Source organism: Pholcus phalangioides, unplaced genomic scaffold (genome assembly GCF_987345545.1).
Source record: "Pholcus phalangioides strain wild (caught in Gottingen) unplaced genomic scaffold, Ppha-v1.0 ptg000019l_1, whole genome shotgun sequence".
In the NCBI taxonomy this organism is placed as follows: domain Eukaryota; kingdom Metazoa; phylum Arthropoda; class Arachnida; order Araneae; family Pholcidae; genus Pholcus; species Pholcus phalangioides.
Window position 1 is genome coordinate 1,284,775 of NW_028301612.1, and position 24,784 is coordinate 1,309,558.

Consider the following 24,784-nt stretch of genomic DNA (forward strand, 5'->3'; position numbering starts at 1 on the left):
CTTGCAACTGGTGGGTGCATTTCTGAACACATTTTGAGCATTTCTTAAAATTAGAATCATGCCTCTACGACGAACGGTTGATGCAGCAACTGTACTACTTCATACAAGTGCTCGTACACCAGCGATGCCCATTTTCCACAGGTCAACCGGTCTTACATAAACATGTATAAGAAACAAGTCATTAGGTCGTAAGTCACCAAAAAGATGGAAAACCTCATAAATTCTATGGAGATCCATATGCATATGTGGCATATCAAGACTAGACCTTCTACCTCCAGACTCGGACACATCTTCGCGACTTAAATCTTATCAGATTACTCACCGCCTATTACTCAAAGCAAATCCCTACTACGGAACAGACTGACGATATGAACGGAATTCAACAGACTCTGCAGTTATGGCATAGATCTCTGGTAGTGTATTGCTTCTCTGATGACTAGTCATATGTGTAGTGCCGTAACTAGTCAATCCTGTGCCCTGTGCAAGAATTTGCATTAAGGCCCATTCTGCCCCTCCCCTTCCAAGTGAGTCCTGTGCGGGTGACCCTGTTGCACCTGCCTAGTTACGGCCCTGCGTATGTGACAGGGTTATCCGATGCACACACATTTTTGTTTATATCTCTGTAATGTTTGAAAATTTTAGAATGTGTGTGTGGGATACACATATGTACTATATTTTATTTCGCATTTTAAACACATTGTTTCCCGGTGGTGGCTTTTACGGTTAGGAATCCCGTTGGATAAGGACCGAGCCATCACACGGTTAGTTAGTATCGTTTAGTAAGGGACAATTCCAGGTTGTGGTGTGTCGCAGGGAGTTTTTTCTCTAATAGGGTTGTTAATAAATGAAATAGCTCATCTCCGGGGGTCATGAATTCTCATACAATTGACACGTGTTAAAAGTACGATAAATATAGTGAGAAGCTATCCATACTTACACTAAGACATCCATAATCGTTTTTACGGGAAGTTTATTATACATTATTAGCAGGGCGCGTATGTTGATGACATTTGTATTTCTCTGCTTTTTTCACTGTTAAGGAAATTTTTTTAGTTTTAGGGTATTTCAGGATTTTTTTCAGTTTTTAATTTTTTTAAACATTTTAAAGGAGTGAAAAAATTATATGGACACTGTATTATATATATTATTAGTTTTATTTTAATTATTAGCTTTTTTTCGTGATACATGTTCTAACATAGGCTGACTGCATATTTTAGTAGCATCTTTTTTCAGCCACCTCGTTAGAAAATTTGCCGGTTGTGACCTTTGCATTTGTATATTTGAGATAAAGGCCGAATTAAGACTTACAGGACATCTTGTTTTGAGGTTTCTGGCAAAAATATCGCGTATGTGGCCCACTGACTTGAAAGTCTGCGCACCCCTGTTGAAGACGAAAATGTCTCAATGAGCCTAAAAAAATCAGCGACATCCACGTTCTCAGTGACTCACGAAGGATGACTCAAACAAAATCCCTTCCAAATTAAAAACTTCACAGAATGAGACTCTTTTTACAGAGATTTTTCGGAGTAAAAACGACTTTTCTACATTTTCTAAAGGAATAGCTCTAGGACGTTGCTGTACTAGAGAAAGAGAGAGAGGGGCCTAAGCCAATCGCGCCTATTGGCGTTGCAAAGAAACCTATTCACGTATTTCAAAAAGAGAATAAACATATTTAACTCAACGTCTTTCAAAGTTAAGACATATTGCAGAATACATACGCGTATATATACAGCGGCTGGAAAAAGAAAGATACTGAAAGGAAAAGAAGGGCAACTTAAAATAGCTTTAATCTCGATGTTTACCCAGGGCTATTTGCACTGTTTTTTATCGAACTGCTCGCATTTTTCAACGGCCTAATGGTTTCTGTCGTACCGACGTCCAACCGCAGATCAGAGAAAAGCAAATACGCCACGAGAGGGAACATATACCACGAGTTTAACAAGAAATGTAGCCAAAAAATGTATAAAAAAAATACAGACCGTAATAATAATAACGGTAATAATATAGCGGTTGTGGAATGAATTCGGAAAAACTCTTAAACGATATCTTGAGGAGGAGGAATCTGTTTCTTTATGAATGGAAGCCTTTATACCATTTTTTTTTGCCATGTCTTCTCTGACCTTTTCCTCCGTCGACTGCTTGCTACCAAGAGCAGCACATAGGTTTTAGGGTGGGCCACGAGGAGGGCCCTAAGGGCGCTGGCCTCTCTTACTTATACAGATGGGCATGGATAAAAGAAATGTCTTGTCCTCTCGTAACTACACACACACACACACGATGTGATCTTTCTTGTCTCTATTTTCAAAACAGATCGTGTTTAATTTTCGATTCTTTCCTCTCCGAAAGTCACAGAACACATTGTGGGGCTGAAAATAAATTTCGCAAATTGGATAATATAAATAGATTCTACATGGCAATGGCTCCCAAACTTTTTGAAGCGCGACCCAGTTGCGTTTTTACGGAGAAGCTTACCGGCCTATAGCCCAGGGTGGCAAATTTGTGGAATAGGTAGCCAAGACAACTAGTAGAATAGGAGAAGGGCGGCAAAAAAATTGTATACAACTCTAAATAAACCCGCTCTGCCGAGACAGTAAAGAACTAGGTCAGTAAGTGACCAAAAGAGTGACCTAGAGAGTTTTCAAGCACGAGTGAGTAAAAGAGTGATTTAGAGCGTGAGCAAGCATGTGAATGACCAAAAGAATAACCTAAAGCATATGATAAACATGTAAATGATCAAAAGAGTGACCTATATCACAAGGAACCATATCAGTGAGAGACCAAAAAAATTACCCTAGAGTGCGTGCGAGAATGTGAGTGACCAAAACCGAGTGCAAGCATGTGAATGACTAAAAGAGTGACTTCGAGAGTGTGTGAGCATGGTAGTAACTAAAAGAGTGACTTAGACACACAGGTGTGCTTGCAGGAGTGGGAGGAGGCCAAGCGGATTGTAGCACAGGGTGGCGAATTCGAAGAAAGAGTAGTCACACACAAGAAAATCAGATAGAATGAGAGAAGGGCGGGAAAAATTCGTGTAGCCCATAGGCAAAACCTATCATCAACCAAACATCACGAATGTGCCTTTGGTGCCACCCTGTTTATGCAAGAATTTTACTGGCGACCTCACCACTACGTTGAGTGACCATACGTCCCGGAAACCGGGACACTCAGGTTTTTTGCTAATGAATGAGCTCTACTTTTAGTAATTAATTATGAATGAAATTAAATTATTTTTTTATCATCTAGTTAGTAGAACTGTTTTTTTTTATGAGATTTCAAACTCCCGCGTGTTTTTTCAGCTTTGAATCCTGTGGACGGTGCCATCAACACAGCCGCAAGTTAGGATGGAATACGTATCTTGCGCATCGTAATGGTGGAAAGTGGATAACTTGGAAGCCAAACTCAGGGAGGGCATTCCTAAATGTAAGGGTCAAGGGAGTAAATATTCTCGGATTGCTTTCATAGGAAGAATAATTTTAGTTGATTTGTTATAATATTTTGAATATCGTATTCATAACATTTTCACGGTTTCCAAGTCACCCTTGCTTTATCGTACAAAATTATTTTTCAATTACAGTATTTTTAATTACACTGCATACTCGCTGTATCCCGCACAATAATTTTAAACCCCATCCTTCCACTTCCCGATATTTTTAAGCCCTCCCATTATTTTTCAATAACTTTACTTCTTCATCAAAAGAGCCTCATAAACACTAGCGACACTGCTCAACAACAACAACAACACAAAACTCATGTTCTCGAAAATATTTCAGAAATTTTAGGATGATTTTGGGGCGTTGATTTCGAAGCTGGCGCTGGTATCGAAAGATTGGCTCTAATTTTTGAGATAAAGAGAAAATTAAATTCCAATGGCAATGCAAAAGCAGCATATAAATCACGTTGAAACTGCGTTATAAATAAATACAATAAATCATTGGCAAAGATATTTCAGTGATTTTAGAGTGATTGTGAAGTGCCAATTCCGAATCGGTTATTGGTTTTGTTGAATTGTCTCTGGTTTTTGAGATAATGAATACTCTCTACAATGTGATTTGTATGGTGCTTATGTTATACCATTGAGATTTCATTTTTACTTTATCTCAAAAATTAAATCCAATTTTCACAAAACCAATGCAGATTCGAAATCCGCGTCCCAAAATCATCCTAAAAAACAGAAATATGACAGCACCTATTGATGGCCAAGATGGAAATATATAAAAACCAATATATAAACTTTGTATTTTATTTATCAAGGGGGTTGGTGCACGAAAATTTCCAAAAAACACATTTTCCAATTTTTCAATTTTTAAATACAATGCAATTTTCTGCGTCCAACTGTGTTAAAGTTTCTGTTCTACCCTGTACTAGAAATGTTTTTAAAATATTTTATTATAAACTGCTGACACATGCTAATGTTTTTCAGTAAAAAAATGCCTTTTTCTCAAAACTGAGTTTTTTGTTATACAAGGAACATTTTTTCGAATACCACTCATTCAAATGTCTTGAAACTTTGTGTGTCTCTCAACACTATGGTGTTACATACTTTAACAGGAGGAATTTTTTATTAAAATTATATAAAAATGTTTGACACAAAATATGGGTAAATTTTGGTGATTTTTGGAAAAGTTGCATGTTGTTGGAGTTAAAATTCAAGAAAAACAAAAATAACGAACAATTAAAGTCGTAAAAACTCGTGCTAAAGTACTTTATATAACACCATAGTGTTCAGAGAGACACCAAGAGTTTCAAGACATTCTAATGAGTGGTGTTCGAAAAAAAATGCTTCTTATCTCTAACAAAATACTTAGTTTTGAGGAAAGAGCATTTTAGTTGAAAACATTAGCATGTGCAATGCCCACACCAACAGTTTATATTGAAATATTTTAAAAATATTTTTAATGCAGGCAGAACAAAAACTTTAAACAGTTAGACGCAGAAAATTTCCTAGTATTTAAAAATTGAAAAATGTGGAAAATTTTTATCCACCCTTAAATTCCCTTAAATTCAAAATTTATAGTGGCCACATGAATTGGGCGAAAATTTTCGGCATCGGTCAGCGGACCAGTGGTTAATCTAAACCAGTGTTTCTTAACGTTTTTAGCCCATGCCACCCTTTTGACCATATGACCATATTTTCCTTTCGTTCCCCTACTCTCATCCAATAGCAATACCCTCTTTCCATATTTTGTTAAATTCTGTCAAAACTGAATTTTTCGTAAAACCTAAATTTACAACGAACAGAAAATTTATAGATAAAATCGAGATCTCTGGACACCGGAGCCGGGCACTGATCCGGGGGGAAGGTGATCATTCCTTTAAGAGCCGAATTATGCATATGGAAATAATTATATATATTATGCATATGGAAATAATTATATATATTATGCATATGGAAATAATTATATATATTATGCATATGGAAATAATTATATATATTATGCATATGGAAATAATTATAATAATAATGCATATGGAAATAATTATAATAATAATGCATATTGAAAAATTTATTTGATCGCAATTTATCATTCTCATCGTCGCCCCAACGTCCCTCGCCGCGAGAAATTTAAATCCCGACAGAAATCGCGAAGTGCGGCTTATACGGCGAAATTGAATTTTTAAATTCGACAGTGTCGGGATTTTGACCGTGTCGGGATTTTGCCTGTCGGGATTTCGACCCTGTCGTGATTTTGACCTGTCAGGATTTCGTCTGTCGGGATTGTGACTTGTCGGGATTTCGTCTGTCGGGATTGTGAACGGAACCCGGGAAAAATTGGTCTGTCTCGTAAAATACGGGACGATACAACGAACCTAAACAATAAATTGTTCCTCTAGACATATCACCTTGGTTTCCCGCCTACCATGGGATAAAGTTTAGTTAGCTTCTCTTTTGTTCTGGGTTCTATGCAGGGCCCTCTCAAAATGGTGAGTTCACAGCAAAGTGATGTGTTCAGGTTACTTAGGTGGAAGTAACAGCTTAAATATATGCACGCTTAATCTTGAAAATTATAGCACTAGGTCTTGTGTCATGTAGGTCTCTATGCGTGAAGCCTCCGGTTCATGCTCGGATGGGGGCTGGGGGACTATTACTTCAGATCAAACATGCTCAAGCCCGCTATAGCCCGCTGGTCAAATGCAGCCCCCGAAGACATCTCATGTGGTCCGTGACATCAAACTTAATTTTGGGAAAATGAACTAAGCAGCACATAACCAGATTCCTTAAGTGACCTGCGGCACATTTACAAATTCATTAAATGACCTGTGGCACATTTACAAATCAATTAAGTGACCTGAGGCACTGTTCTAGATCACATAAGTGGCTCGCGGCACATTTATAAATCCCTTAAATGACCGGCGGTATATTCCCTCACCTCTTAAATAACCCGCAACACGTTCCTATATCACTTGAGTGGCCTGCGTCACATTTACAGATCAGTTATTTGGCCCGCGACATGTTTTCAAACCAATGAAGTGGTCCGTACTCTTCAAAAAGTTGCGCATCCTTGGTTTAGATCAGTGATTCCCAACGTGGGCGTTAACGCCTACCGGGGGGTGATAGGATGTTTCAAGGGGCGGTAGAAGCTACGGGTATAACATAGAATCCTATGGGTTAGATTGCGTTGGGGGCGATGAGAGAAAAAAATTTCTGAAGAAGAGGGCGATGTGGGACAAAAAGGGTTGAGAAACTACGGTTTAGCTTCAGATGGTTCAAGTTATAAGGGTAGCTCTTCAGGAAATTCTGAAAGTAATCATATTTCTTTTCCAACATATTTTACTTAAATCTTCATTTCTTTACAGCTGAATTTTTTCGCAGCTTTCTGCGATTTTTATTTCATTTTATTTTCACCTGTGACCCCCTTAGGATCTCCCAGGACCGCAAGGGGGGGGGGGTCATATGACCCTAGGTTTAGAACCATTGACCTATACTTTGTTTGACATGCATACGGTATCACAAAAAGTGCAAAAAACGTGAACTATCGATGATGGTTATTATTATTCAGTGTCTAGTGTCTAAATAAATCATGGAACGGAAATTTGCAAAAGACAAGACGACAATACAGTATATCCTGTTTCATTTGTGTCCAGTTTTGGGTGTGACCACTTCCTTAAAAGAATATTATAAAAATAAGGATCGGTGTGGAAATAAATAACATGATGGGTGTGGACAAAAGAGGAAGCTTTTAGAGAAAATAAAAAACTCAATTCTAGTGAATAAGGGATGTACACTATAGAGTGACTCTTTCTCTTCCGTTGTGTCGGGTGACCACCGATATCTAGTCAGTGTCAAATAGCCACTAACCTCGTCCTTAGCTCTTTTTTTAGTCATAAGGACACGAGGAGAGAAAATACATTATAGATAATGTTATTTCCGGATATCAAGGATGAAATTCATCCTCAAACATAATGGCTAGCGACTTTTCGTTCATTCGCATTATAGAAATTTGCGTCATTTTAAAAATTTCTTCAAATATAAACTTCAATTTTTTTCAAGTTTAACGGGTTTCCTACCTTTTAGCGCAGTAAAAAACTCTTACGTAGACATATAATTAAAAATATTATTTATTCATTGATTTATTTCAAAAATTTTACCGCATATATTTAATTGTGTATGCTATTCTATGCTAGTACAAAATTTTACATATTTTGTAGGACGGATCGTACGATCCCTTGGGTTAATATTGGAATGTAATATGTGTTTGTGTATTTGTGTTCCGTATTTGTTTTGATGTGTTAATTAAATTTCAAATTTCAAAAATTTTCAATACTTAATTTTTACAAATTAAAAAAAAAAAAAGCATCAATAGCAGCTTGCGCACATGACAAAATCGCATGAAATCAATGTAATTAAATAAAAAAGGATTCAAAATAAAGAATGTTCGTTGACAAAATGTGATGAAAAAGATCTAAATTTTAATGTCTCAATTTTTTAATCAAAATTAATTTTTTTAAATTTCATAATTTTTTAAAAATTAATTTTTTTCCATAAAACAAGTGAATGGATGGATCTCAAATCTTTTTAATCATTTTATGAATAAACAGTTTACTTCATTTTGAGTCGAAAATTAAATTTTTTATTAAATTTCATTGATTTCATGTAATTTTATGATGCACACAAGCTGCTTTTAATGCGTGTTTTCAAAAAATTTTAAAAATGTATGTGCAGTAAATTTCTTTAGAAATGATTAGAGTTAACTGGGGTTGTATAGTTGAATTGTGTGACACGGCATTTAATAGCTAAGTTTTTTTAAGTATTTTTTTAAGTTTTTCTGCCGCTCTGTAATGTTCCATGAAGCTCTGTAAACATAATAAATATCGCACATATCACAGATACCATAAATCTTGATTTATGTGAATGGCATGTGTTCCAACAACGATTTATTTGATTTATAGTATCTTAATGGTGCTAATGGATTTCTCCGGACGGAACGAATTACCGCTGAAGGAGGAGTTAGTGTAGAAATCGGTCGTAAGTCACTTTTGAGCTATCACATCACTGCGAATTTGATTCACTGCATGGTACGTAAACGGGCGGAGAAAATCCAAAACGTTTAAAAAGAGACTTTCGAAATTTTATGATAAATCACCTCCTCGTAAATAACATCTTAGGGAAGTGCTTTCGGTTTCAAACCACAACTGTTTACACCCACCGCGATTACATCACGTGTATCTTAAGAAATTTTTCTTTTCCTTTGCATGATGGATTATCCAATCATACCTGGAGAATGAGTATTAATCAAAAGAGCACGTAAAATGCGCAGAATTAGGCTGATGTAATAGGTATGAGATTATTTCCCGATTTTTGAAAATTTATTGAATATCATGATTCGCATATACGAGATCACACAAGGAGACCAAATTAAACAAAAAAAACATCAGCAAGAAAAAATTTATTCAGTATGCGCCCCATACTATGGGCAGCATATTGCAGAGCCAGACTCAGGCAACCGCATCAGGCCACTAAATTTTAGGGACTAACACGGAATAAAAATACTTTGATTACATTGAATCATATTTTGACTCATTAACTAAGCAATAGTTTAGAATTCTGTTCAAGACCGGGAACTCACGGGCCTTTGGTTTTGACAGACCCTCAATCTCCCCAGGGCTAATCTCATTTGTTAGGGTCCTGGGCAAATATTAATTTTTCGGGGAGTCTTACATATAATGTTTTTTGAGGCAGATGTGCGGGGTGGGGGAGACTATCTATAATGCGAAAGGCAGCCAGTTTCGAAGCCCTGAAAATTTGTGGGCCTTGGGCACTTGCCTCGTGTGCTTGCCCATGCGAGAAACAGGCCCTGCCCTAAGTCAAGCGTGCACACGGGCTTGGTTCCCCGGGCGCTGGACCTGAAAGAATGCCGGATTCTCCAGAATTCTCTGAATTTAACGACGTACTTAAAACTACACAGGAGAGGGGGAAAGTGCGCGCTTGCCCTAGCTGAAAGAGCATTAAGTGTCGCAGCTCTGGGTATATAATTTGTCATCTAGCCCTGGCAGCTCTTACATTGTGAAGCGCTGTAGACAGGCCCCCCTACACCTTTCCGTAGGGTCCCTAGGCCCTGATCTCACCAGAACAGCTGTTTTACTCAGACCTCTATGTAGTGAATTCATAAGATGAAACAAAATTGAGAGGAATCGCTCCATTCCCCCCTCCCCCAATTGGAGCCCTGTCAGCCCCACCCTTTTGGGGAGCGGCAATGATTAACGAGAAGTGGTTCTCAACCTTCAAGTTTCCGGGAGCACACTTACAATATTTCTCATTTTGGGCTATCAGCCCAAATTATTGCCACAAGTGCCTTTTTTTAACTGTAAATATAGTACGTAATACATTGTTTGTATGACAGTTGTTCTCGAGTGCTAATGTAAACTTGGTGTGCACCATGGTGCCGAGGGCACTGCAGAATCGGGAAAAATCATTGTAGCGCGTCGCAAAGTACTTAAGCCCGTCCCCGAGCGTATGGGCTGCATCTATATAGGACAACAAAAATCTTCAGCAGTTTCCGTATTTCCTTGGAACAAGCGCCGCATGGGCATCCAAATATACAACATATGCAAATACAGCAAGAGCAGGTGAAAGCTTGTTCAACTCATGCGCTGTATAACTAAGGACAGCGTACGGACCGCAATTCGCCAGGAAAAGAAAATTAAACTTCGCGTGAAATTATCGTGTTTCCTGGAACAAGCTCCGTATTCACCTCATAGGATAAAATTTAATTTACAAGTTATTACAGTTTCTTTATTTTGCTCTACAGCAGAGGTCTTCAACTTTCTCCCAGTCGCGAGCACTGCCTGTAGCCATCATAAAAAAAGAGCACCCTTACGGCAAGTTTGACATACGCGAATGCATGAAATCAGGATGATTTCAATCCTTGAATGAAATTTATAGAAGGTGGAGCTATGATTAAGTGCTCGCGAGCACGAAATTGGACACGAGCATTGAGTACTCTAGGGTACTTCATGGAGCACCGTGGTGCTCGCGAGCAACGGTCTGAAGATGCCTACTCTACAAGTATGAATGCATAGTGAAAGAAAAATGCATATTTATAGAAAAATATTTACTAAAATGCTCAGAGAACGTTCCTCCTTTTGAAATGTATTTCAATCAGTTACCTTTCGATAATATTCACAATAAATTTCTTGAAGACTGCCTTTTTCTTCAAAACAAAAAAATTGACGTAGGCATCACGGCCCTTCAAAATCGTGTTTTCGGAAAACGTAAGCGTCACGGCGGATAGACCGCAAAAATACAGTAAATTTTAAGGCTCCAAGAGTTATGGGCCCGTGGTTTTTCCCCCTCGAAGTGACATAGTGTCAGTGGTTTTGAAACAAAGAGGTCTTTTGATACGGTTGAAAAAAAAAAACAACAACCTTACTTTGAGGGTAGAAAAAGGGCGTAAAAAAGGCCCATTCCTTGTAAGAACTCCTTTCTATCCTTCACTCTCAATTAGACCGAAACCGAGAAATACCATCGTCAAAAATTTGTCAAGGACATATTTGTACTATATTTTAGAAGTTTTCTTGTGGGACATCCACCAGCTGAAAATTGGTACGAAAACCGCGAAACTTTCAACAAAACATAATTAAGATTGATTGATTACACTTTTAATTGCAAGTGTATGGCAATGGAAATTTTTTGTGTACTACATAAAATGGGTTTCATATTGGATGGGGAAAACATTTTCATATATCTGGAAACACATAATTCTAGCAATAGAAAACGTATTCAGAGAAGGCAGACATGGCCTTTTTTTTAAGCATGCCGAGCCAAATGGTAAAGCCAAGTAAGGCCCGAATTACACAATAAAAGTTTGATAAAAGATCTTTCGTAAAACTTGGAAAAAAAAACCAATAAGACTTATGCTTATATATATTGGCTGAATTTTATGAAAGAACTTTTGTAAAAATTTTACAGTGTAATGCCGGTCTAAGATATTGAATCTTTTTTGCGAATAACGCCTTCCAATAGTTTTTAGATGGGTAGCCAGAGCAAGGGTACTCAATCTTTAGGAGAGTGCGGGCCACTTCATCGGTTAAGAAACGTGTCGCGGGCCATTTGAATGTGCTGTAGGGCCCTTAAGTAATCTGAAATAGCGCCGGAGGTCCTTAAATTGTCTGTAAGTGTGCCGCGGACTACTGAAGTGATTTGTAAATGTGCCGAAAGCAACTTAAGTAACCTTGTACTACTTCGCGGTCCTATTAAGTGCTCTAAACCTGTACCAAGATCACTTACGTGATTTGTAAATATGACGCGGGTCACTTAAATGATCTCGGACTTACGGAGATACATTCGAAAACAACATTCGATGAGTAACTGCACCGCGAGTCACTTAAGTAATCTGTAAATGGCCTGCGGGATCCTTCCGTGATCCGGAACTGTGACTGTGTGACGGGCCACTCATTTGATCTGTGAATATGCTGCGGATTTCTTAAGTGATCTGGAAATGTGCTGTGGGTTCATTAAATTATATGGAACTGTGCCGTTTAATTAATTAAAAAAAATTAGGTTTGAGGTCGCGGGCCACATCAGATGGCTTGGAGGTGCCACATTTGGCCCACAGAGCATGGGTTCAGCATGCATGCACTACAGCGGTGTTTCCAAAAGTGGACAGTATAACCTCCTGGCGGCAGTAGAATAATCCGGGGGGACATAAGCTTTGGGTTTAGTATGAGATTCTATGGGTTAGTTTTTGAAATTGGGGCGATAAAAATAAAAACTTTTTGAAGAAAAGAGCAATGGAACGAAGTGTGAAACACACTACACTGACGTGACGTGATAATCGCGTCACGGCAGAGACGTAGTGAATTCCGATTCGTGGGAATTCTGTGACGTTGAAATTATATGAAGTGAAATTCCCACGTCACAAAATTTACAATGGCTCTGACATGACGTGAAATCACGTCAGGTCAGTGTAGTGTGCCTCGGCTTTTAGACCCATATATTCCTTCTCTGATGAAAACTGTTTGTTTTGAGGTGTTCTTTTTGAACTTTAGACTTTGCACCAAGAGTTTAGAACCGCCTCTTAAAACAGTGTTCCCAAGTTTTTAGATGTTATGAAACACTCTCCCGTAGCGCTTTAGAAGGTCCATTTCGATGTCACCCTACCTATTATACTGTTCTTTATGATATACACGTAATGAAAAATTTTAATTGAATAAACTATAATTTCACAGCACAAAATGCGTCATTCATGCAGTGGCAGTGAATAGAAATGATCCCTTCGACATCTTACAAAGAGCTCACGGACCCCAGGGAGTCCACGGATCACAATTTGAAAACCCTGCTCTGTATAATATGGTCATGGCTTCCAAATCATACTTTTGAAAGCAACAGAATTACGTCAGTTGCCGAGTTATCAGCTCGTGTGTAATTTTCTTTTTCTTTGGTGGCCGGAGATAATTGAAAGCTGTCCTAATTGCTTTCCTATTTATGCTTCGTTTTATCGGATGCTTCCGCCACGTGGTCTTTCAGCGCTGACCGTTTCGTAATTGGCCAATCGCGGAATTTCATCTCTTATAGCTATTTTGTAAACCGTTAAGCAAAAGAGACAACAGCAGCGATTCTAGATGTAAACAATTTACATAATACAGTCGACGCTCGATATAACGCCCCCCCCCCTCGTTTCGTCGGAAACGGACGTTATATTGAGAGGGTCGTAATGATGAAAGTAAAAATATATGATAGTCGTTCTATGTGGGGGGTTGTCGAGCGTTGACTTTTATTTCTGCAGATTCGAGAACTTTTTAATATTCAATCTTTTTCTTGATTTCGAATTCGAGAAACCTCAGGAATAAACAACTTGAAAGAAAGATTAGAAGACATTTTTTGAGAAATGCATTTTAAAGGTTTTCGCATTTCACAGCCATTTTAACACATGGGCCCACCCAGGCACGTCCCGGGTAAGCTTCAAGTGAATAGGAGTGGTGGGGGGGGGGGGGCTCGTGATAGTGAGACTTGAAACCATGATTTTCGAAAATAAGTGAATAAGTATGGAATTTCAATTGTTTCACTGCACCGTTCCAGAGCCCGTTTTTCAGATGCGGGATGCCTTGTGCGAAGCAGGAATTGGGAACCCTGGTCAAAGATGTTTGATAAGTGAATGAATATATTTTTTGAATGATAGGCTCATAAAATTGACGAGCCCTATGTGCGACACCAATTTTCAGCAAACCTCGAGAAAAATTCTCTATCCATGCGGGATCCATTTTTGGCGACCCCACCCACCCATCCCGCGACCACGTTTTTTTTTGGTCGACGAAGTTTTTTTTTAACCTCTCAACTCTCAGATTAGGTGCCCTCTAAGAGCAGTGCCCCATGTGACCGCATAGGTTGCACGGCCAACGAGTCGCCCCTGGTGGTCCTATGCAAATATCCTAAATACCCATGCGAAAATCAGGCCTTGATCCCCTACCAGATCTCGAGTCTCTCTAGTGGCACCCTAGACACGCTCATGGGTTACAGGGAATCTGTTTCCTCTCTCTACAATCAATATAACTTTATCCTTAAAATATCTCCTGAATCCCCCGATCAATCTCAAAGCATATCGTTTAGGATTCACTAGATCAAGGGATGGTTAAGACTTGATGATCATGTTCATGCTGGACATTAATTGAATTTAGAATAGAGATGGCTATAATGTTGAAAAAAATTGTGTAAATTCAATTTGTATTAAAACGTAGTTAATCGACTGATGTATAGAAATCTCACGCCTTTGTTTCCAAATAGTCACCAATTTTCAATATTCAACTAATTTCGAAATTTCAAAAAAAAAAAAAAAATTCTTAATAAAAATAGCTTATTTATGGCCAATGACATCGTAATACTCACCAGCTGAAATCGTTGTCCCTATGAACAGACACCGCATAGCCGAACATCGAGCCTTTCTCACCGTGGTGCACAACCGCACTTCGAGTGTCCAAATTGAATGACGATGACCCGGAGATCCACACGGCCACGGACACCGTCACCACCGTCCATAGTGTCCTCGAAAGACCATTTAAAGTCCCGGATTTCACAACACAACTGTCCACCATCACGTTATCACTAACAATCACCAGAGTTGCAAGAAAGGATAGCTGCACATTTTTATGAATGACCCTTTCTTCTAAATCCGCATGTAAACACTAAGAATTATCCACATTTAATCTCACGTCATTTTGTGGATAATTCTTCAAAATTATCAATTATTAATCCCTCTCTGTGTGGCCTCTCTCTGTATAGTCTTCTTCTCTATCCAGGTTTTTCATCTCTATCCAATTATCCGAAATTTTATTAAGAATTTCTCATCTTTTTCAGAAGATTGTCATCCATTTTTCTCGATTGGGATAATTATCATTTCGAATTATTTTACATGGATTTTGTTCACGTGGGACTTTGCGGCCACTTGCTGAAAGGAATGAGATAATTATTCCGTTATAGCCGAGTAGAAACTTTTCTGAATATGATCTCTCTCTTCTCTCTCTCTCTCTCTAGTGGTTCTTTTTATCTTTTTTCTTCACCAAAAGGGTGCGAGGGTTGCTATTCGTCTTCGAAATTAACGCCAAGAAAGTTTGATCTTGGCTACTGAAGATAAATTGGCGGGATTTTTTTTGAATTCAAAATAGTATTTTAAGCTGAAGTTCCAATTATTTTTCCGTCCACTACACCCTCGTGAATGAAATTAAAATTTAAAATACGTTGTGGCACCCTAAAGTGCCCTGATGAAAAATTTCTTTTTTCAGTACAGAAAAAATCATGAATTCGCTTACCCACTTATTAGGGCATTATTCACCCACTTGAGGGCATCGGCGGCATAGGAGGAGGGAGAAGGGGTGATCTCCCCCTCCCCTCCCATTCAGTGAAAAAAAATTGTATTACTTTATTACCACAGCGGAAGGGTCTTCAACGCGTGGCCTCGGGCCACACGTGGACCCCGACGCTTTTCTTCGTTGCCCGCCGACAAACATGTATAATTACGGAAATGCTGGAAAACACCTCAACTCACTATTGATCAAAGATTGAGATAAAAATTATCTTAAGAACTTGATAATTAATGAAAAAATGATTACAGAATTCATGAAGGAAACAATTTCATTATCAATTTTAGAAAAGAAAATTCACATTTGCTGAGAAATAATTTCGGAATTGATAAAACTTCATGTGCAATAAAAGAGATGCCCCACAATCCATGAAATTTCAAATTTAGTATGAGTTATGAAAACAATTTCAGAATTAAAAAAAAATTATTTAATGATTCAGGACCACCTATTGGAACCCTGTTTTCTCGGGCCACCCATTAAGGCACTTTTGTACATTTCACTAAGTCCTTGCGAATCTAGATACGATCTTACAATTCTAGATAGCACAGCTTGCTGGCCCGCAAATCCCAAGGAATACTTTAATTTAGCCCGTAATGTCCGAAAGGTTGAAAATCCCTGGCATAGACGTAAGGGCGGAGGCAGACGTTTGTCCCTCTCCGTTCACTATACACAATCTCTGTGATTCAACATAACCCTCGAAAAGCCCGTATCCACTTATGCTTGAGAGGACCTGGGCTGAGGCCGGAACTAGGGAAGGGTCCTGGGGGTGGATTGGTTTTAGTGGAGATCTTGAGAGAGTGGCAAATTTGGGGGGGGGGGAATTAACACAAAAATACCGTTATAAAATCGCGTGCAGGAAGAGGTAAGATGATAAAATGTACGCCCTTCGATTCCTAGCCACGGCCCTGGCCCACTGGGTGAATTTAGATAGAAAATTCTTCACTGATTTTCAAATTAAAAAAATTGAATGAAATCGATTCAAAAAATGTAAAATATTTGAATTTTACCACGAGCCAGATTTAGTGCATTGTTAAACGTGGAGGTCTCAGTTGACATCACTGATCGCAATGACAGATTTCAGGTTATAGGGCCTGGATCACTATCGTAGAGGGACGAAAAACGGGACACCGACATTTTGCTCAGGGTCGAGTATGAATGGGTGAATGACCATATGAATTAATGAGTGATCGTATATGCATGACCAAGTGAGCGGCTGAGTGACCAACTGAGTGAGTGTAAGAAAGACTCACTCGCTCACCAGGTCATTCACCCACTCACTTGGTCACTCATACGGCCACTCACCTACTCATACGGCCACTCACCTACTCATACGGCCACTCACCTACTCATACGGCCACTCACCCACTCACTTGGCTCTATCTGGGGCGAAACGTCGGGGGTGAAATTTCTATGGTGAAACGTAATGTCCGGGGTGAAATGTCAGTGGTGAAGCGGGGGGGGGGGATAGGCGGAGATGAAATGTTAGGGGGCAAAACATCGGGGAATAAATGTCCCAGGGACCAAATATCTAGGGCGAATTTTCCTGATCCCCAAAATTCATGGACCCGGACTGATGAAAGAAATGAATGCTGCATTTAATTTTTAGGCCCCAAAATTGGGGGAGGGGGGAATCTAAACAATTGCCCAAATTTCCTATACAGAGGTCAGACTGTACTCAGTGATTTACTGAAACGCTAATTTCATTTTCACATTTGAATAATAAATAGAAGTGGTGCCAAATGTGGCAACCTGAAATCAGAGAGGAAACCTCTGACCCACGTCCGCCGCCCGAGCGGCGCTCGTCCAAGATTTTCTTATATTGCATATAGGTCTGTATTGCTGACACAGGGAAGAGATGTCAGAATCTTAATTTTTTGTCCTTCTCAGAGGCGCTCATCCTCACAATCCCATATCGGTTTACTCGAAAAAAAAGAAAGGACTTTTCACATTATGACGCCTTTTGACTATTTTTCTTTTACTCCCTTGATCTCAAGTGTAACGCTTTTTAGCGCTCAAAAACGTGATTTTTAACACTTACGGAGCATAAATAACGTGATACACCTTCGGAGCTAGCCCACGAGGCCGTAGGAAGTATTAGAATTTATATACAGTCGAATCCCGTTATAAAGAACGGGACGCCAAGAGACCGGAGGAATCACTTCGTTAAAACAAAATTTCGTTAAAAAAGAATTCCAGGTTACCTTAACATTGTTCCTATGTAAACCTATTCGGGGGGATTAAAAAAGTGTTCGTTAAAACGAGATTTTCGCTATATCGGTATTCGTTAAAACGGGATTCGACTGTATTTAGTGTTTTGGTTGATATCCACACATAATCATTGATTCAAAATCATAAAGTTTTCAAATTAAAGGCGTAGGTAAATGTAGGTTTCCACATGAAATTGTAGATTACGTGTTTAAGAGCCCAAAATCTTTTGAAATGTTTTAGTGGTAAGTGTTGGGGGGGGGGGGGTGATCATCAGTGATCACAAGCGCACTCCCCCCCCCCCACCCAAGGGCAGAGGCGCATTTCTGGTTTTGCCGCCCTTCTCCCATTCCAGTCCTGAATTCCTAATTTTTCATGACCTCTTTCCTCGAATTCTCCACCCTGTGCTATAACCCGTTTGTCCTCTTTCCACTCCTGCCAGCAGACCTGTGCCCCTAAGTCACTGGTTTGGTCACACATATGCTTGCACACTGTTTCGGTCACACGTATGCTTGCACACTTTCTCGGTCACTCAAATGCTTGCACACGCTCTAGGTCACTCTTCTGGTCGCTCACTGGCATTATAGGTCATATAATGCCAGTTATATTGCTTTATAGGCCATTCTTGTGATTATTTACACGTTTACACATGCTCTAGGTCATTCTTTAGGTAATTCACATGCTTGCAGGTAATCTAGGTCACTGTTATGGTCATTCATAAGCTTGCAGGCACTCTAGGTCACTGTTTTGGCCATTTACATGCTTGTGCGTGCTTTAGATAATTCTTTTGGTCATTCACATGCTTTAGGTTACTCTTTTGGTCATTTATATGCTCTAGACAGTGCCGTAACTAGCCATTCCTGTGCAAGACTTTGCATTTAGGTTCATTGTGTGGGGGGCACTGTATGATTGTACGTGTCGCACCTGCATAGTTGCGGTACTGGCTCTTAATCATTCGTATGCTCTAAGTCACTCTTTTGGTGATTCACGTGCTCTAGGTTTTTTTTTTGGTCATTCGCATGCTTGTTCACGCTCTAGGTCCCTCTTTTGCTCACTCACGTGCTTTCAAATTCTGTAGCTCACTCACTGGCCTACTTCCTTGCTGTCTGGGCAGAGCCGGATTTATTGAGGTTCATAAAAAATTTTGCCGCCCTTCTACTATGGGGCCGTTCACGTATTACGTAAGCAAATTTTTAGCCATTTTTGACCCCCCCTCGCCAGCAAAAGTCAGCAAAACGCTGACCCCCCCCCCCTGTCAGCAAAATTTCATCATCAGCTCTGCCCCTCTGAATCAAAACTCATATTTTCATAAAGGGTGGTTGCTGACGTAAGCATTATCCAACCCCCCCCCTTCCCCCTTGTCATCAAAAGTCAGCAAATCGGAACCCCCCCCCCCCCCCATCGATGAGGACGTAATACTTGAACGGCCCCTATTCTACTGACTTTCTTGGCTACTCATTCCTCAAATTTGGTTACTTGGTTACTAGAAATTTTGTTTACTACTAATTCCCTTCCCTCTCCTGAACTTGCCGTCCTAGGCTACAGCCCGCTGAGCCCTTCCCCCGTAAATACGCCACTGCCCAAGGGCAGTGATCTAGAGCGGTCGTCTAGGGATTGGTCTTGGTAAAAAAATCAATATTGGGTTATGATCAATAGAGGCTTCTATTTTTCCCGCAATGAAATATGGTCATCTTAGTTATTTGAATGGCTTTTTTTTTTGGTCAAATACATTTTTATTTACTGCGATTTTCCCCACCCTTTACCCAATTTTATCAGTAATTAGTGAATTTGTCGTAAATTGCATTTCTTGGCTAAAATTAGTGATATCTCATATTTAAGATCGCAATTTCCCGAATTATATGAATGAGGTATTGTGAACTTAAGTATGAATATACAACTTTTACTCTTGAACCCAAAAGGACTGTTAAACCCAAAGAATTCAATAATCAAATCTGCCTGTGGACCACCCATTGTCATCGCCACGAACCACCTCTGGACGAAGACCATAGATTGAGAAACGCTGGATTAGAATATTCCTCAGAAAGTAGCGGCTCCCAATCTTTTTGACTCGAGAAGATTCTTTTAGAATCAATTTCTATGCCGGATCGCGAAGGCTATTAAATTTATTAATTTATTTTGTTTTTCTGAGCCCATGGGAAGAGCCCTAAGGGCACCATGGAGCGTAGGTTTGGAACCATAGCTTCAGAGCAATGGTTGTTGATCTTCTCTCACCCGCGGCTTCCTGCAACACAGGTATCTTTAACCTGTTGTTCGCTCGATGTTCGTGTCCGGTTTTGTGCTCGCGAGCACTTGATCAGCGTTTCAACTAAACCTTGTACCAATTGCATTCTGGGATTGAAATCATCTTAATTTCTTGCACTGGTATGTCGAAATTGCCGGAAAGGGTGCTCTTCTCTTGATGATTTTTATATATGCTCTCGACTAGAAAAAGTTGAAGACGTCTGCTGTAACAGTTAGGGAGAAGAACCAGATGCAGATCCGGGGCGATGTGCCAGGAGAGGGCGAATAACTGTGTGTGTATATTCACGCGATCATATTTTGTAGAACAGACCAATTTTTACCATATTATCCGGCTCGCGATCACAAATATGGCGCGAATCGCCTCCATCATTCCCCTCTGGATCCGCGCAGTTCAGAGTATTGAACAGGCACACGTCAATGTCACCAGCTCGTGTCGACGCTTTTAAAGAGTCACGAAATCCCATTTAAGACATTTCGTTCGAAGATAAAAGCCTTAAAAGGGATTTCCAAATACATCGCGAAAAATACTCGGAGGGTTTTAAGATAAGTATAAATGAAACTGGTAATCCTCGAGAAAAGATCCCAGGATCAAAAAAGAACTTGATGCCAGATTATGTTAAGCCTTCACGATATTCAAAGAGAAGATTTTTAAAAAACAACCTCACACAGAAATAAGGCTGGAGAATAAATTGGAAGAGAAGGATGAAAGCCTTCTACACGGACTAGCCTTTATCTTTTAAGGGGTACGTCAAAATGAATTTGGTTGTCCATTGGATAACTTGAAGACGGGAAACAGATATCCTGGTTAACTGAGTCGGGGGTTCCCGGAAGAGAAGACGTATCCCCCTATTTCAGATGGACCCGGATGATAAGAGTGGATATCTTGAAGGGATGGTGGTAACATTAAGCTTTTGGCTTAGCTCACGGTTGAGTTTAAGCACATACCCACAAACAGATGCTGGATTTTTCCGCGCTAACAGCGAACGTCGGTCTTTGAACTCGGTACCGTCACAGGTCGGTGTCATGTTTTCCTGGATCAGGTCTTAAAATGTAGTGTTTTTTTCCTCACCGAAGAGACTTACGATGTAAGTATTTTTTCTTAGGCAGAAATTCACATGTGGCTCGTTAAGGCTTATAATGATCTTAACGATCTTAGCGATCCCTTTGAAAGTATAGACATTCTTATCAAATCCCCAAAGATAACATGTGCTGCGGTAAGCAATTTTTCTTAGACTCTGTAGGAAATAAATGCGCTATCTTTTGAAAATCTGTGCCAGAAAAAATGCAGTGAAACCTATCTTATGGCCGGGGTTAAACTCTATAAAAGTTTGATAAAATATCTTTTAAAAACTTGAAAAAAACAACCAATAAGCCTTATATTTGAATTATAGTAATAAGTATATAAATAAAGCTTCTTTCGTCACGATGGCCCGCTGCTCGCGCTGACGCACGGGAGTGCCGAGTGTGCTTCGCCCGCTGATCCGCCTCACCACGCAGTGAGCGCATCATGACCCCGCACCCTTTTGGACACGTCGGGACACCGACTAGTACAAGTGAACTTAGTGGATACGTGGCAGCATTTAGGAAAACTAATAAGTTATTATCGTTTTCTTTATTCTTTAAAACGGGTTTTTACTGTTAAGAATAAATAAAATAATTTATTCATTAATATTAATTCCCAACTAGCTTAATTTAATCGTTTAATTATTATATTGATTAATCAATTAATAATCGCCAAGAACCAATAAGTTAATGATGGTTTATTTAAAAACGGGCTTTGACCTGGTAATGAGTTCGAAATAAAAACGTTTGCGAGCATTTTTCGAACTTTTACCATCTCACCCAGGGCCGTCATTTGAACTTTTTCCGGGGGGGGGGGGGCAAACAACATGTACTCAATGTACGTATATATATATTTGTATATACACACACATATATATATATATATACCATTTTTGTGAAAAGTGTCGTTAATTTTGTGAGAAGCGAAATAATCTAGGTGATCTATCACAAAAGAAATGACATTTCAAATTTATGGATTCATCACTTTTTTTATTTCGTGAAGGGTTCGTTTTTTAGATCCGGGATTTTGTGAACGGTCCGGAAAACGGACCCAAATTTTATCTGGACAGACCCCCGGTAAGTGAAAATTTTCGTGGGCCCCCATTCGGCTCGGAGCCCTGGGACAGTGCCCCGGTCACCCCAGCCTAGTTACGTTCCTGATTTTTTATCATATTTATTGCTGAAAACGCGTTTTCTTTAATCCAAAAAATATACCCACCGGAAGAGAATCATCTTTTTGTTTTTTCACCCCAGAGAAGGGAGTGACAAGTGAGAGGAGAAGGTGAAAGAACAGGATTTTGAAGAGTTAATGCGTCACAGTGTGTCTGTCATGTACTTGAAACTGCAGGATAGGAAGCGCATCGGCATAACTCTTTTATCAAACATTGATAAGGAGGCAATATTTGACAAAACATTTCCCACCTGATATAATGTATTGGCTCACCATCTCAGATGATAATGAAACAAATGTATCATCAATATGAACCAACAAATCCGGTGATGTGTCATGTATAAAGAGCCGAGTCCGGATATAGCGAAGTGGCTCGTGAAAAACATCCGTCGTATCTGATATTCGCGAAAACCGATAAACCATAAGCATTCAAGTTTAATGAGAAAAACCCACTTCTCAACCTGTTCGCGATGATGGAACAGGTGGTCCTTGAACAGACTTGCAAATTTAAGAAAATTATTTACGTATATCACGAACATTAAAGATGTTCACGTAGCTTTTGAATAAAATATTAATACCCGTGTATTGCAAGTCAGTGGTTCTCAAAGTGGGAGTTACAGCTTGTAGGGGTGAGTCACCAGCCTTTATCAGAGGCGAGCTGTCTACATTGATGTGCAACTGTTCAGTGATTTGAAGGAGTACTTCAAGTATTCTGGGGAGCCGTGGTGAACGTTGACTGGGCAAGGGAACCATAAAATGCAAAATTTTAAAAACCATGGTTGTAAGTGGTCCATTAAATTGTTATCGATATTTCAATGGTTCTAACGTTTACGAAGATTTTCTTTCAAACCCAGCACAACTCTGGTTTAACGTCATGGGCAAGTAACTACCGAATGCGTTGTGCCGGAAATGTGGGTACGTACCTAAGAGTCTGAGTGTTTATCTAGTGTTGCGTCCGATTTTCCAGTGCCACCATCAATATTTTAAATTGTGAGTGAAGCGTAACGATTGAATATTTGCACCGTTGTAGGCCTGTTGCTCTCAGTGGCGAGACTTTTTAACGTGAGATCGACTCGCATTCAGGGCTCGAAGTTGAAAACCAACTCCAGCCGACCAGCACTGCGGGGCATTGGTTTGCAAAGACTGAGGAAATCTCTGACACAAATCTGTAGTTATGTCGATCCTTCTTCGAGTGGTTATGTGGGAATGAACAGAACCAGAGCGCCTTATCTAAAGCTACAGATCGCCATCTAGATACCGCGTTGACAGAATACACCCGAAGCCGATTCTCGCAATAGTACGGTAGTATTTCAGAGATTTGGACTTTTTTCTTTAAAATACAACTTTTGATTTTATGGAACTTAATCCATTAAATAAAAAATCCATCCAACAGTGTGGCTCCCCCAAAGAAAAACTTGGAAGCAACCCCGCCCCTTGATATTTGCGGACTCGTAGATTGTCACCCACGACATGTAACCTTGATTGCCCCATCCAACTCCAATATTGCGTACAACCCATGTCTGTAAAATTTAAAAGCATCATGAGGTCCCGGGCCGAGTGATGTTCTAGGGCCCCACTACCTGATTGCAGGTACAAATACAAATACATCGCCACAACAGGCAAAATGCCCAACGAGGTGGCTGAGAAATAGATGCCCATAATAAATATGGATGTCATATATTTGAAAATACAACTACCCAGTTAAAAATGCAATTACAAACAATATATATATACATGATGAAATATTATACAATGTCCATAAGAATACTATAAGTATTCTTCAACCATAAGTCTTACGAGTATTCTAAGTACGGATAACTTCTCGATTTACCCCAACATGGTTTATAGCATTTCTTTTTAAACGTGTCAATTGTATTACAATTTACTACCTCCGGGGGTTTTCATTATTAACAACCTATTCTACGTATTAACAACCTATTTCACTATTGACCTAATCCATTTATTAACAACCCTATTAGAGGAAAATTCCCCCTGCGACACCATAACCTCGCATTGTCCCTTACCAATCGATACTGGTGTCTCCTTGTAAAGGCAGTCGATTGACGGTGTACAAATAATTCATGGTCCATCCTATCCATCCCGCTGAAAATTTTGAACACTTCGATCATATCTCCCCGACACCTGCGTTCATCCAATGTAAAATATGAAATTATACTTTATAATTTTAAATTTTTGGGATATTATCCATCTCCAAAAAATGATGTCTCTCTTCGTAACTCTTCGGTCTTGTGATATTATTAATACCAACAATTGGTCAATATCGATAATTCCCACTTACACTTTTATAGTTCATTGAACCTGAATTTGTACACGTATCCTGTTTTTCTTTTCATGTTCTATTTTCAGATTCGGGCCTACGAAAAAAACCCTTCCAACAGAGAACAAGATGAGAGGAGTTGGTGTTGCAGATTGGCTGTTGGTTGGGACATAGTACGGTGATGGAGGCGGATGGCTCTGGATGTTTTCGTTGGTCTCTTGCGGGCGATCCGCCCGGGCTCCTTGGCGCCTGGCGGGATTTCCGGGGACTTTGGGGGGGGGGGGGTGTGGTTGCCGCGAGTCGGAGGCAATGGGAGCCTCGGCGGGAATGGGTCCTGTGGCTTTCGCGCCGGGGATGCCTGCCTGGCCCGGACATCGAGAGAGTTTTTCCAGCACGGCCCAGCCGCTAGGTAATCTGCTTCAGAGTGTGGGCCATGTTTGGTGTTAGTGTGTGTAGTCCTTTGCGTGGGTCGGAGGTCCGATGGCGTAATGCCGACCGGCGTTCGACCCTTGGTC

General features: G+C 39.8%; 1 protein-coding gene across 1 annotated transcript in view; it reads right to left on the reverse strand.

Moving 5' to 3' along the window:
* LOC149071086 (integrin alpha-PS2-like) overlaps window positions 1-14,953 on the reverse strand; it is a 60,952-nt gene extending 45,999 nt beyond the window's left edge. Inside the window, exon 1 of the mRNA XM_089248226.1 lies at window positions 14,321-14,953. Within this exon, the coding sequence (XP_089104352.1) occupies window positions 14,321-14,526 (206 nt within the window). The 5' untranslated portion in view covers window positions 14,527-14,953. The remainder of the gene's footprint in view (window positions 1-14,320) is intronic.
* Between the last annotated feature and the right edge of the window lie 9,831 nt (window positions 14,954-24,784).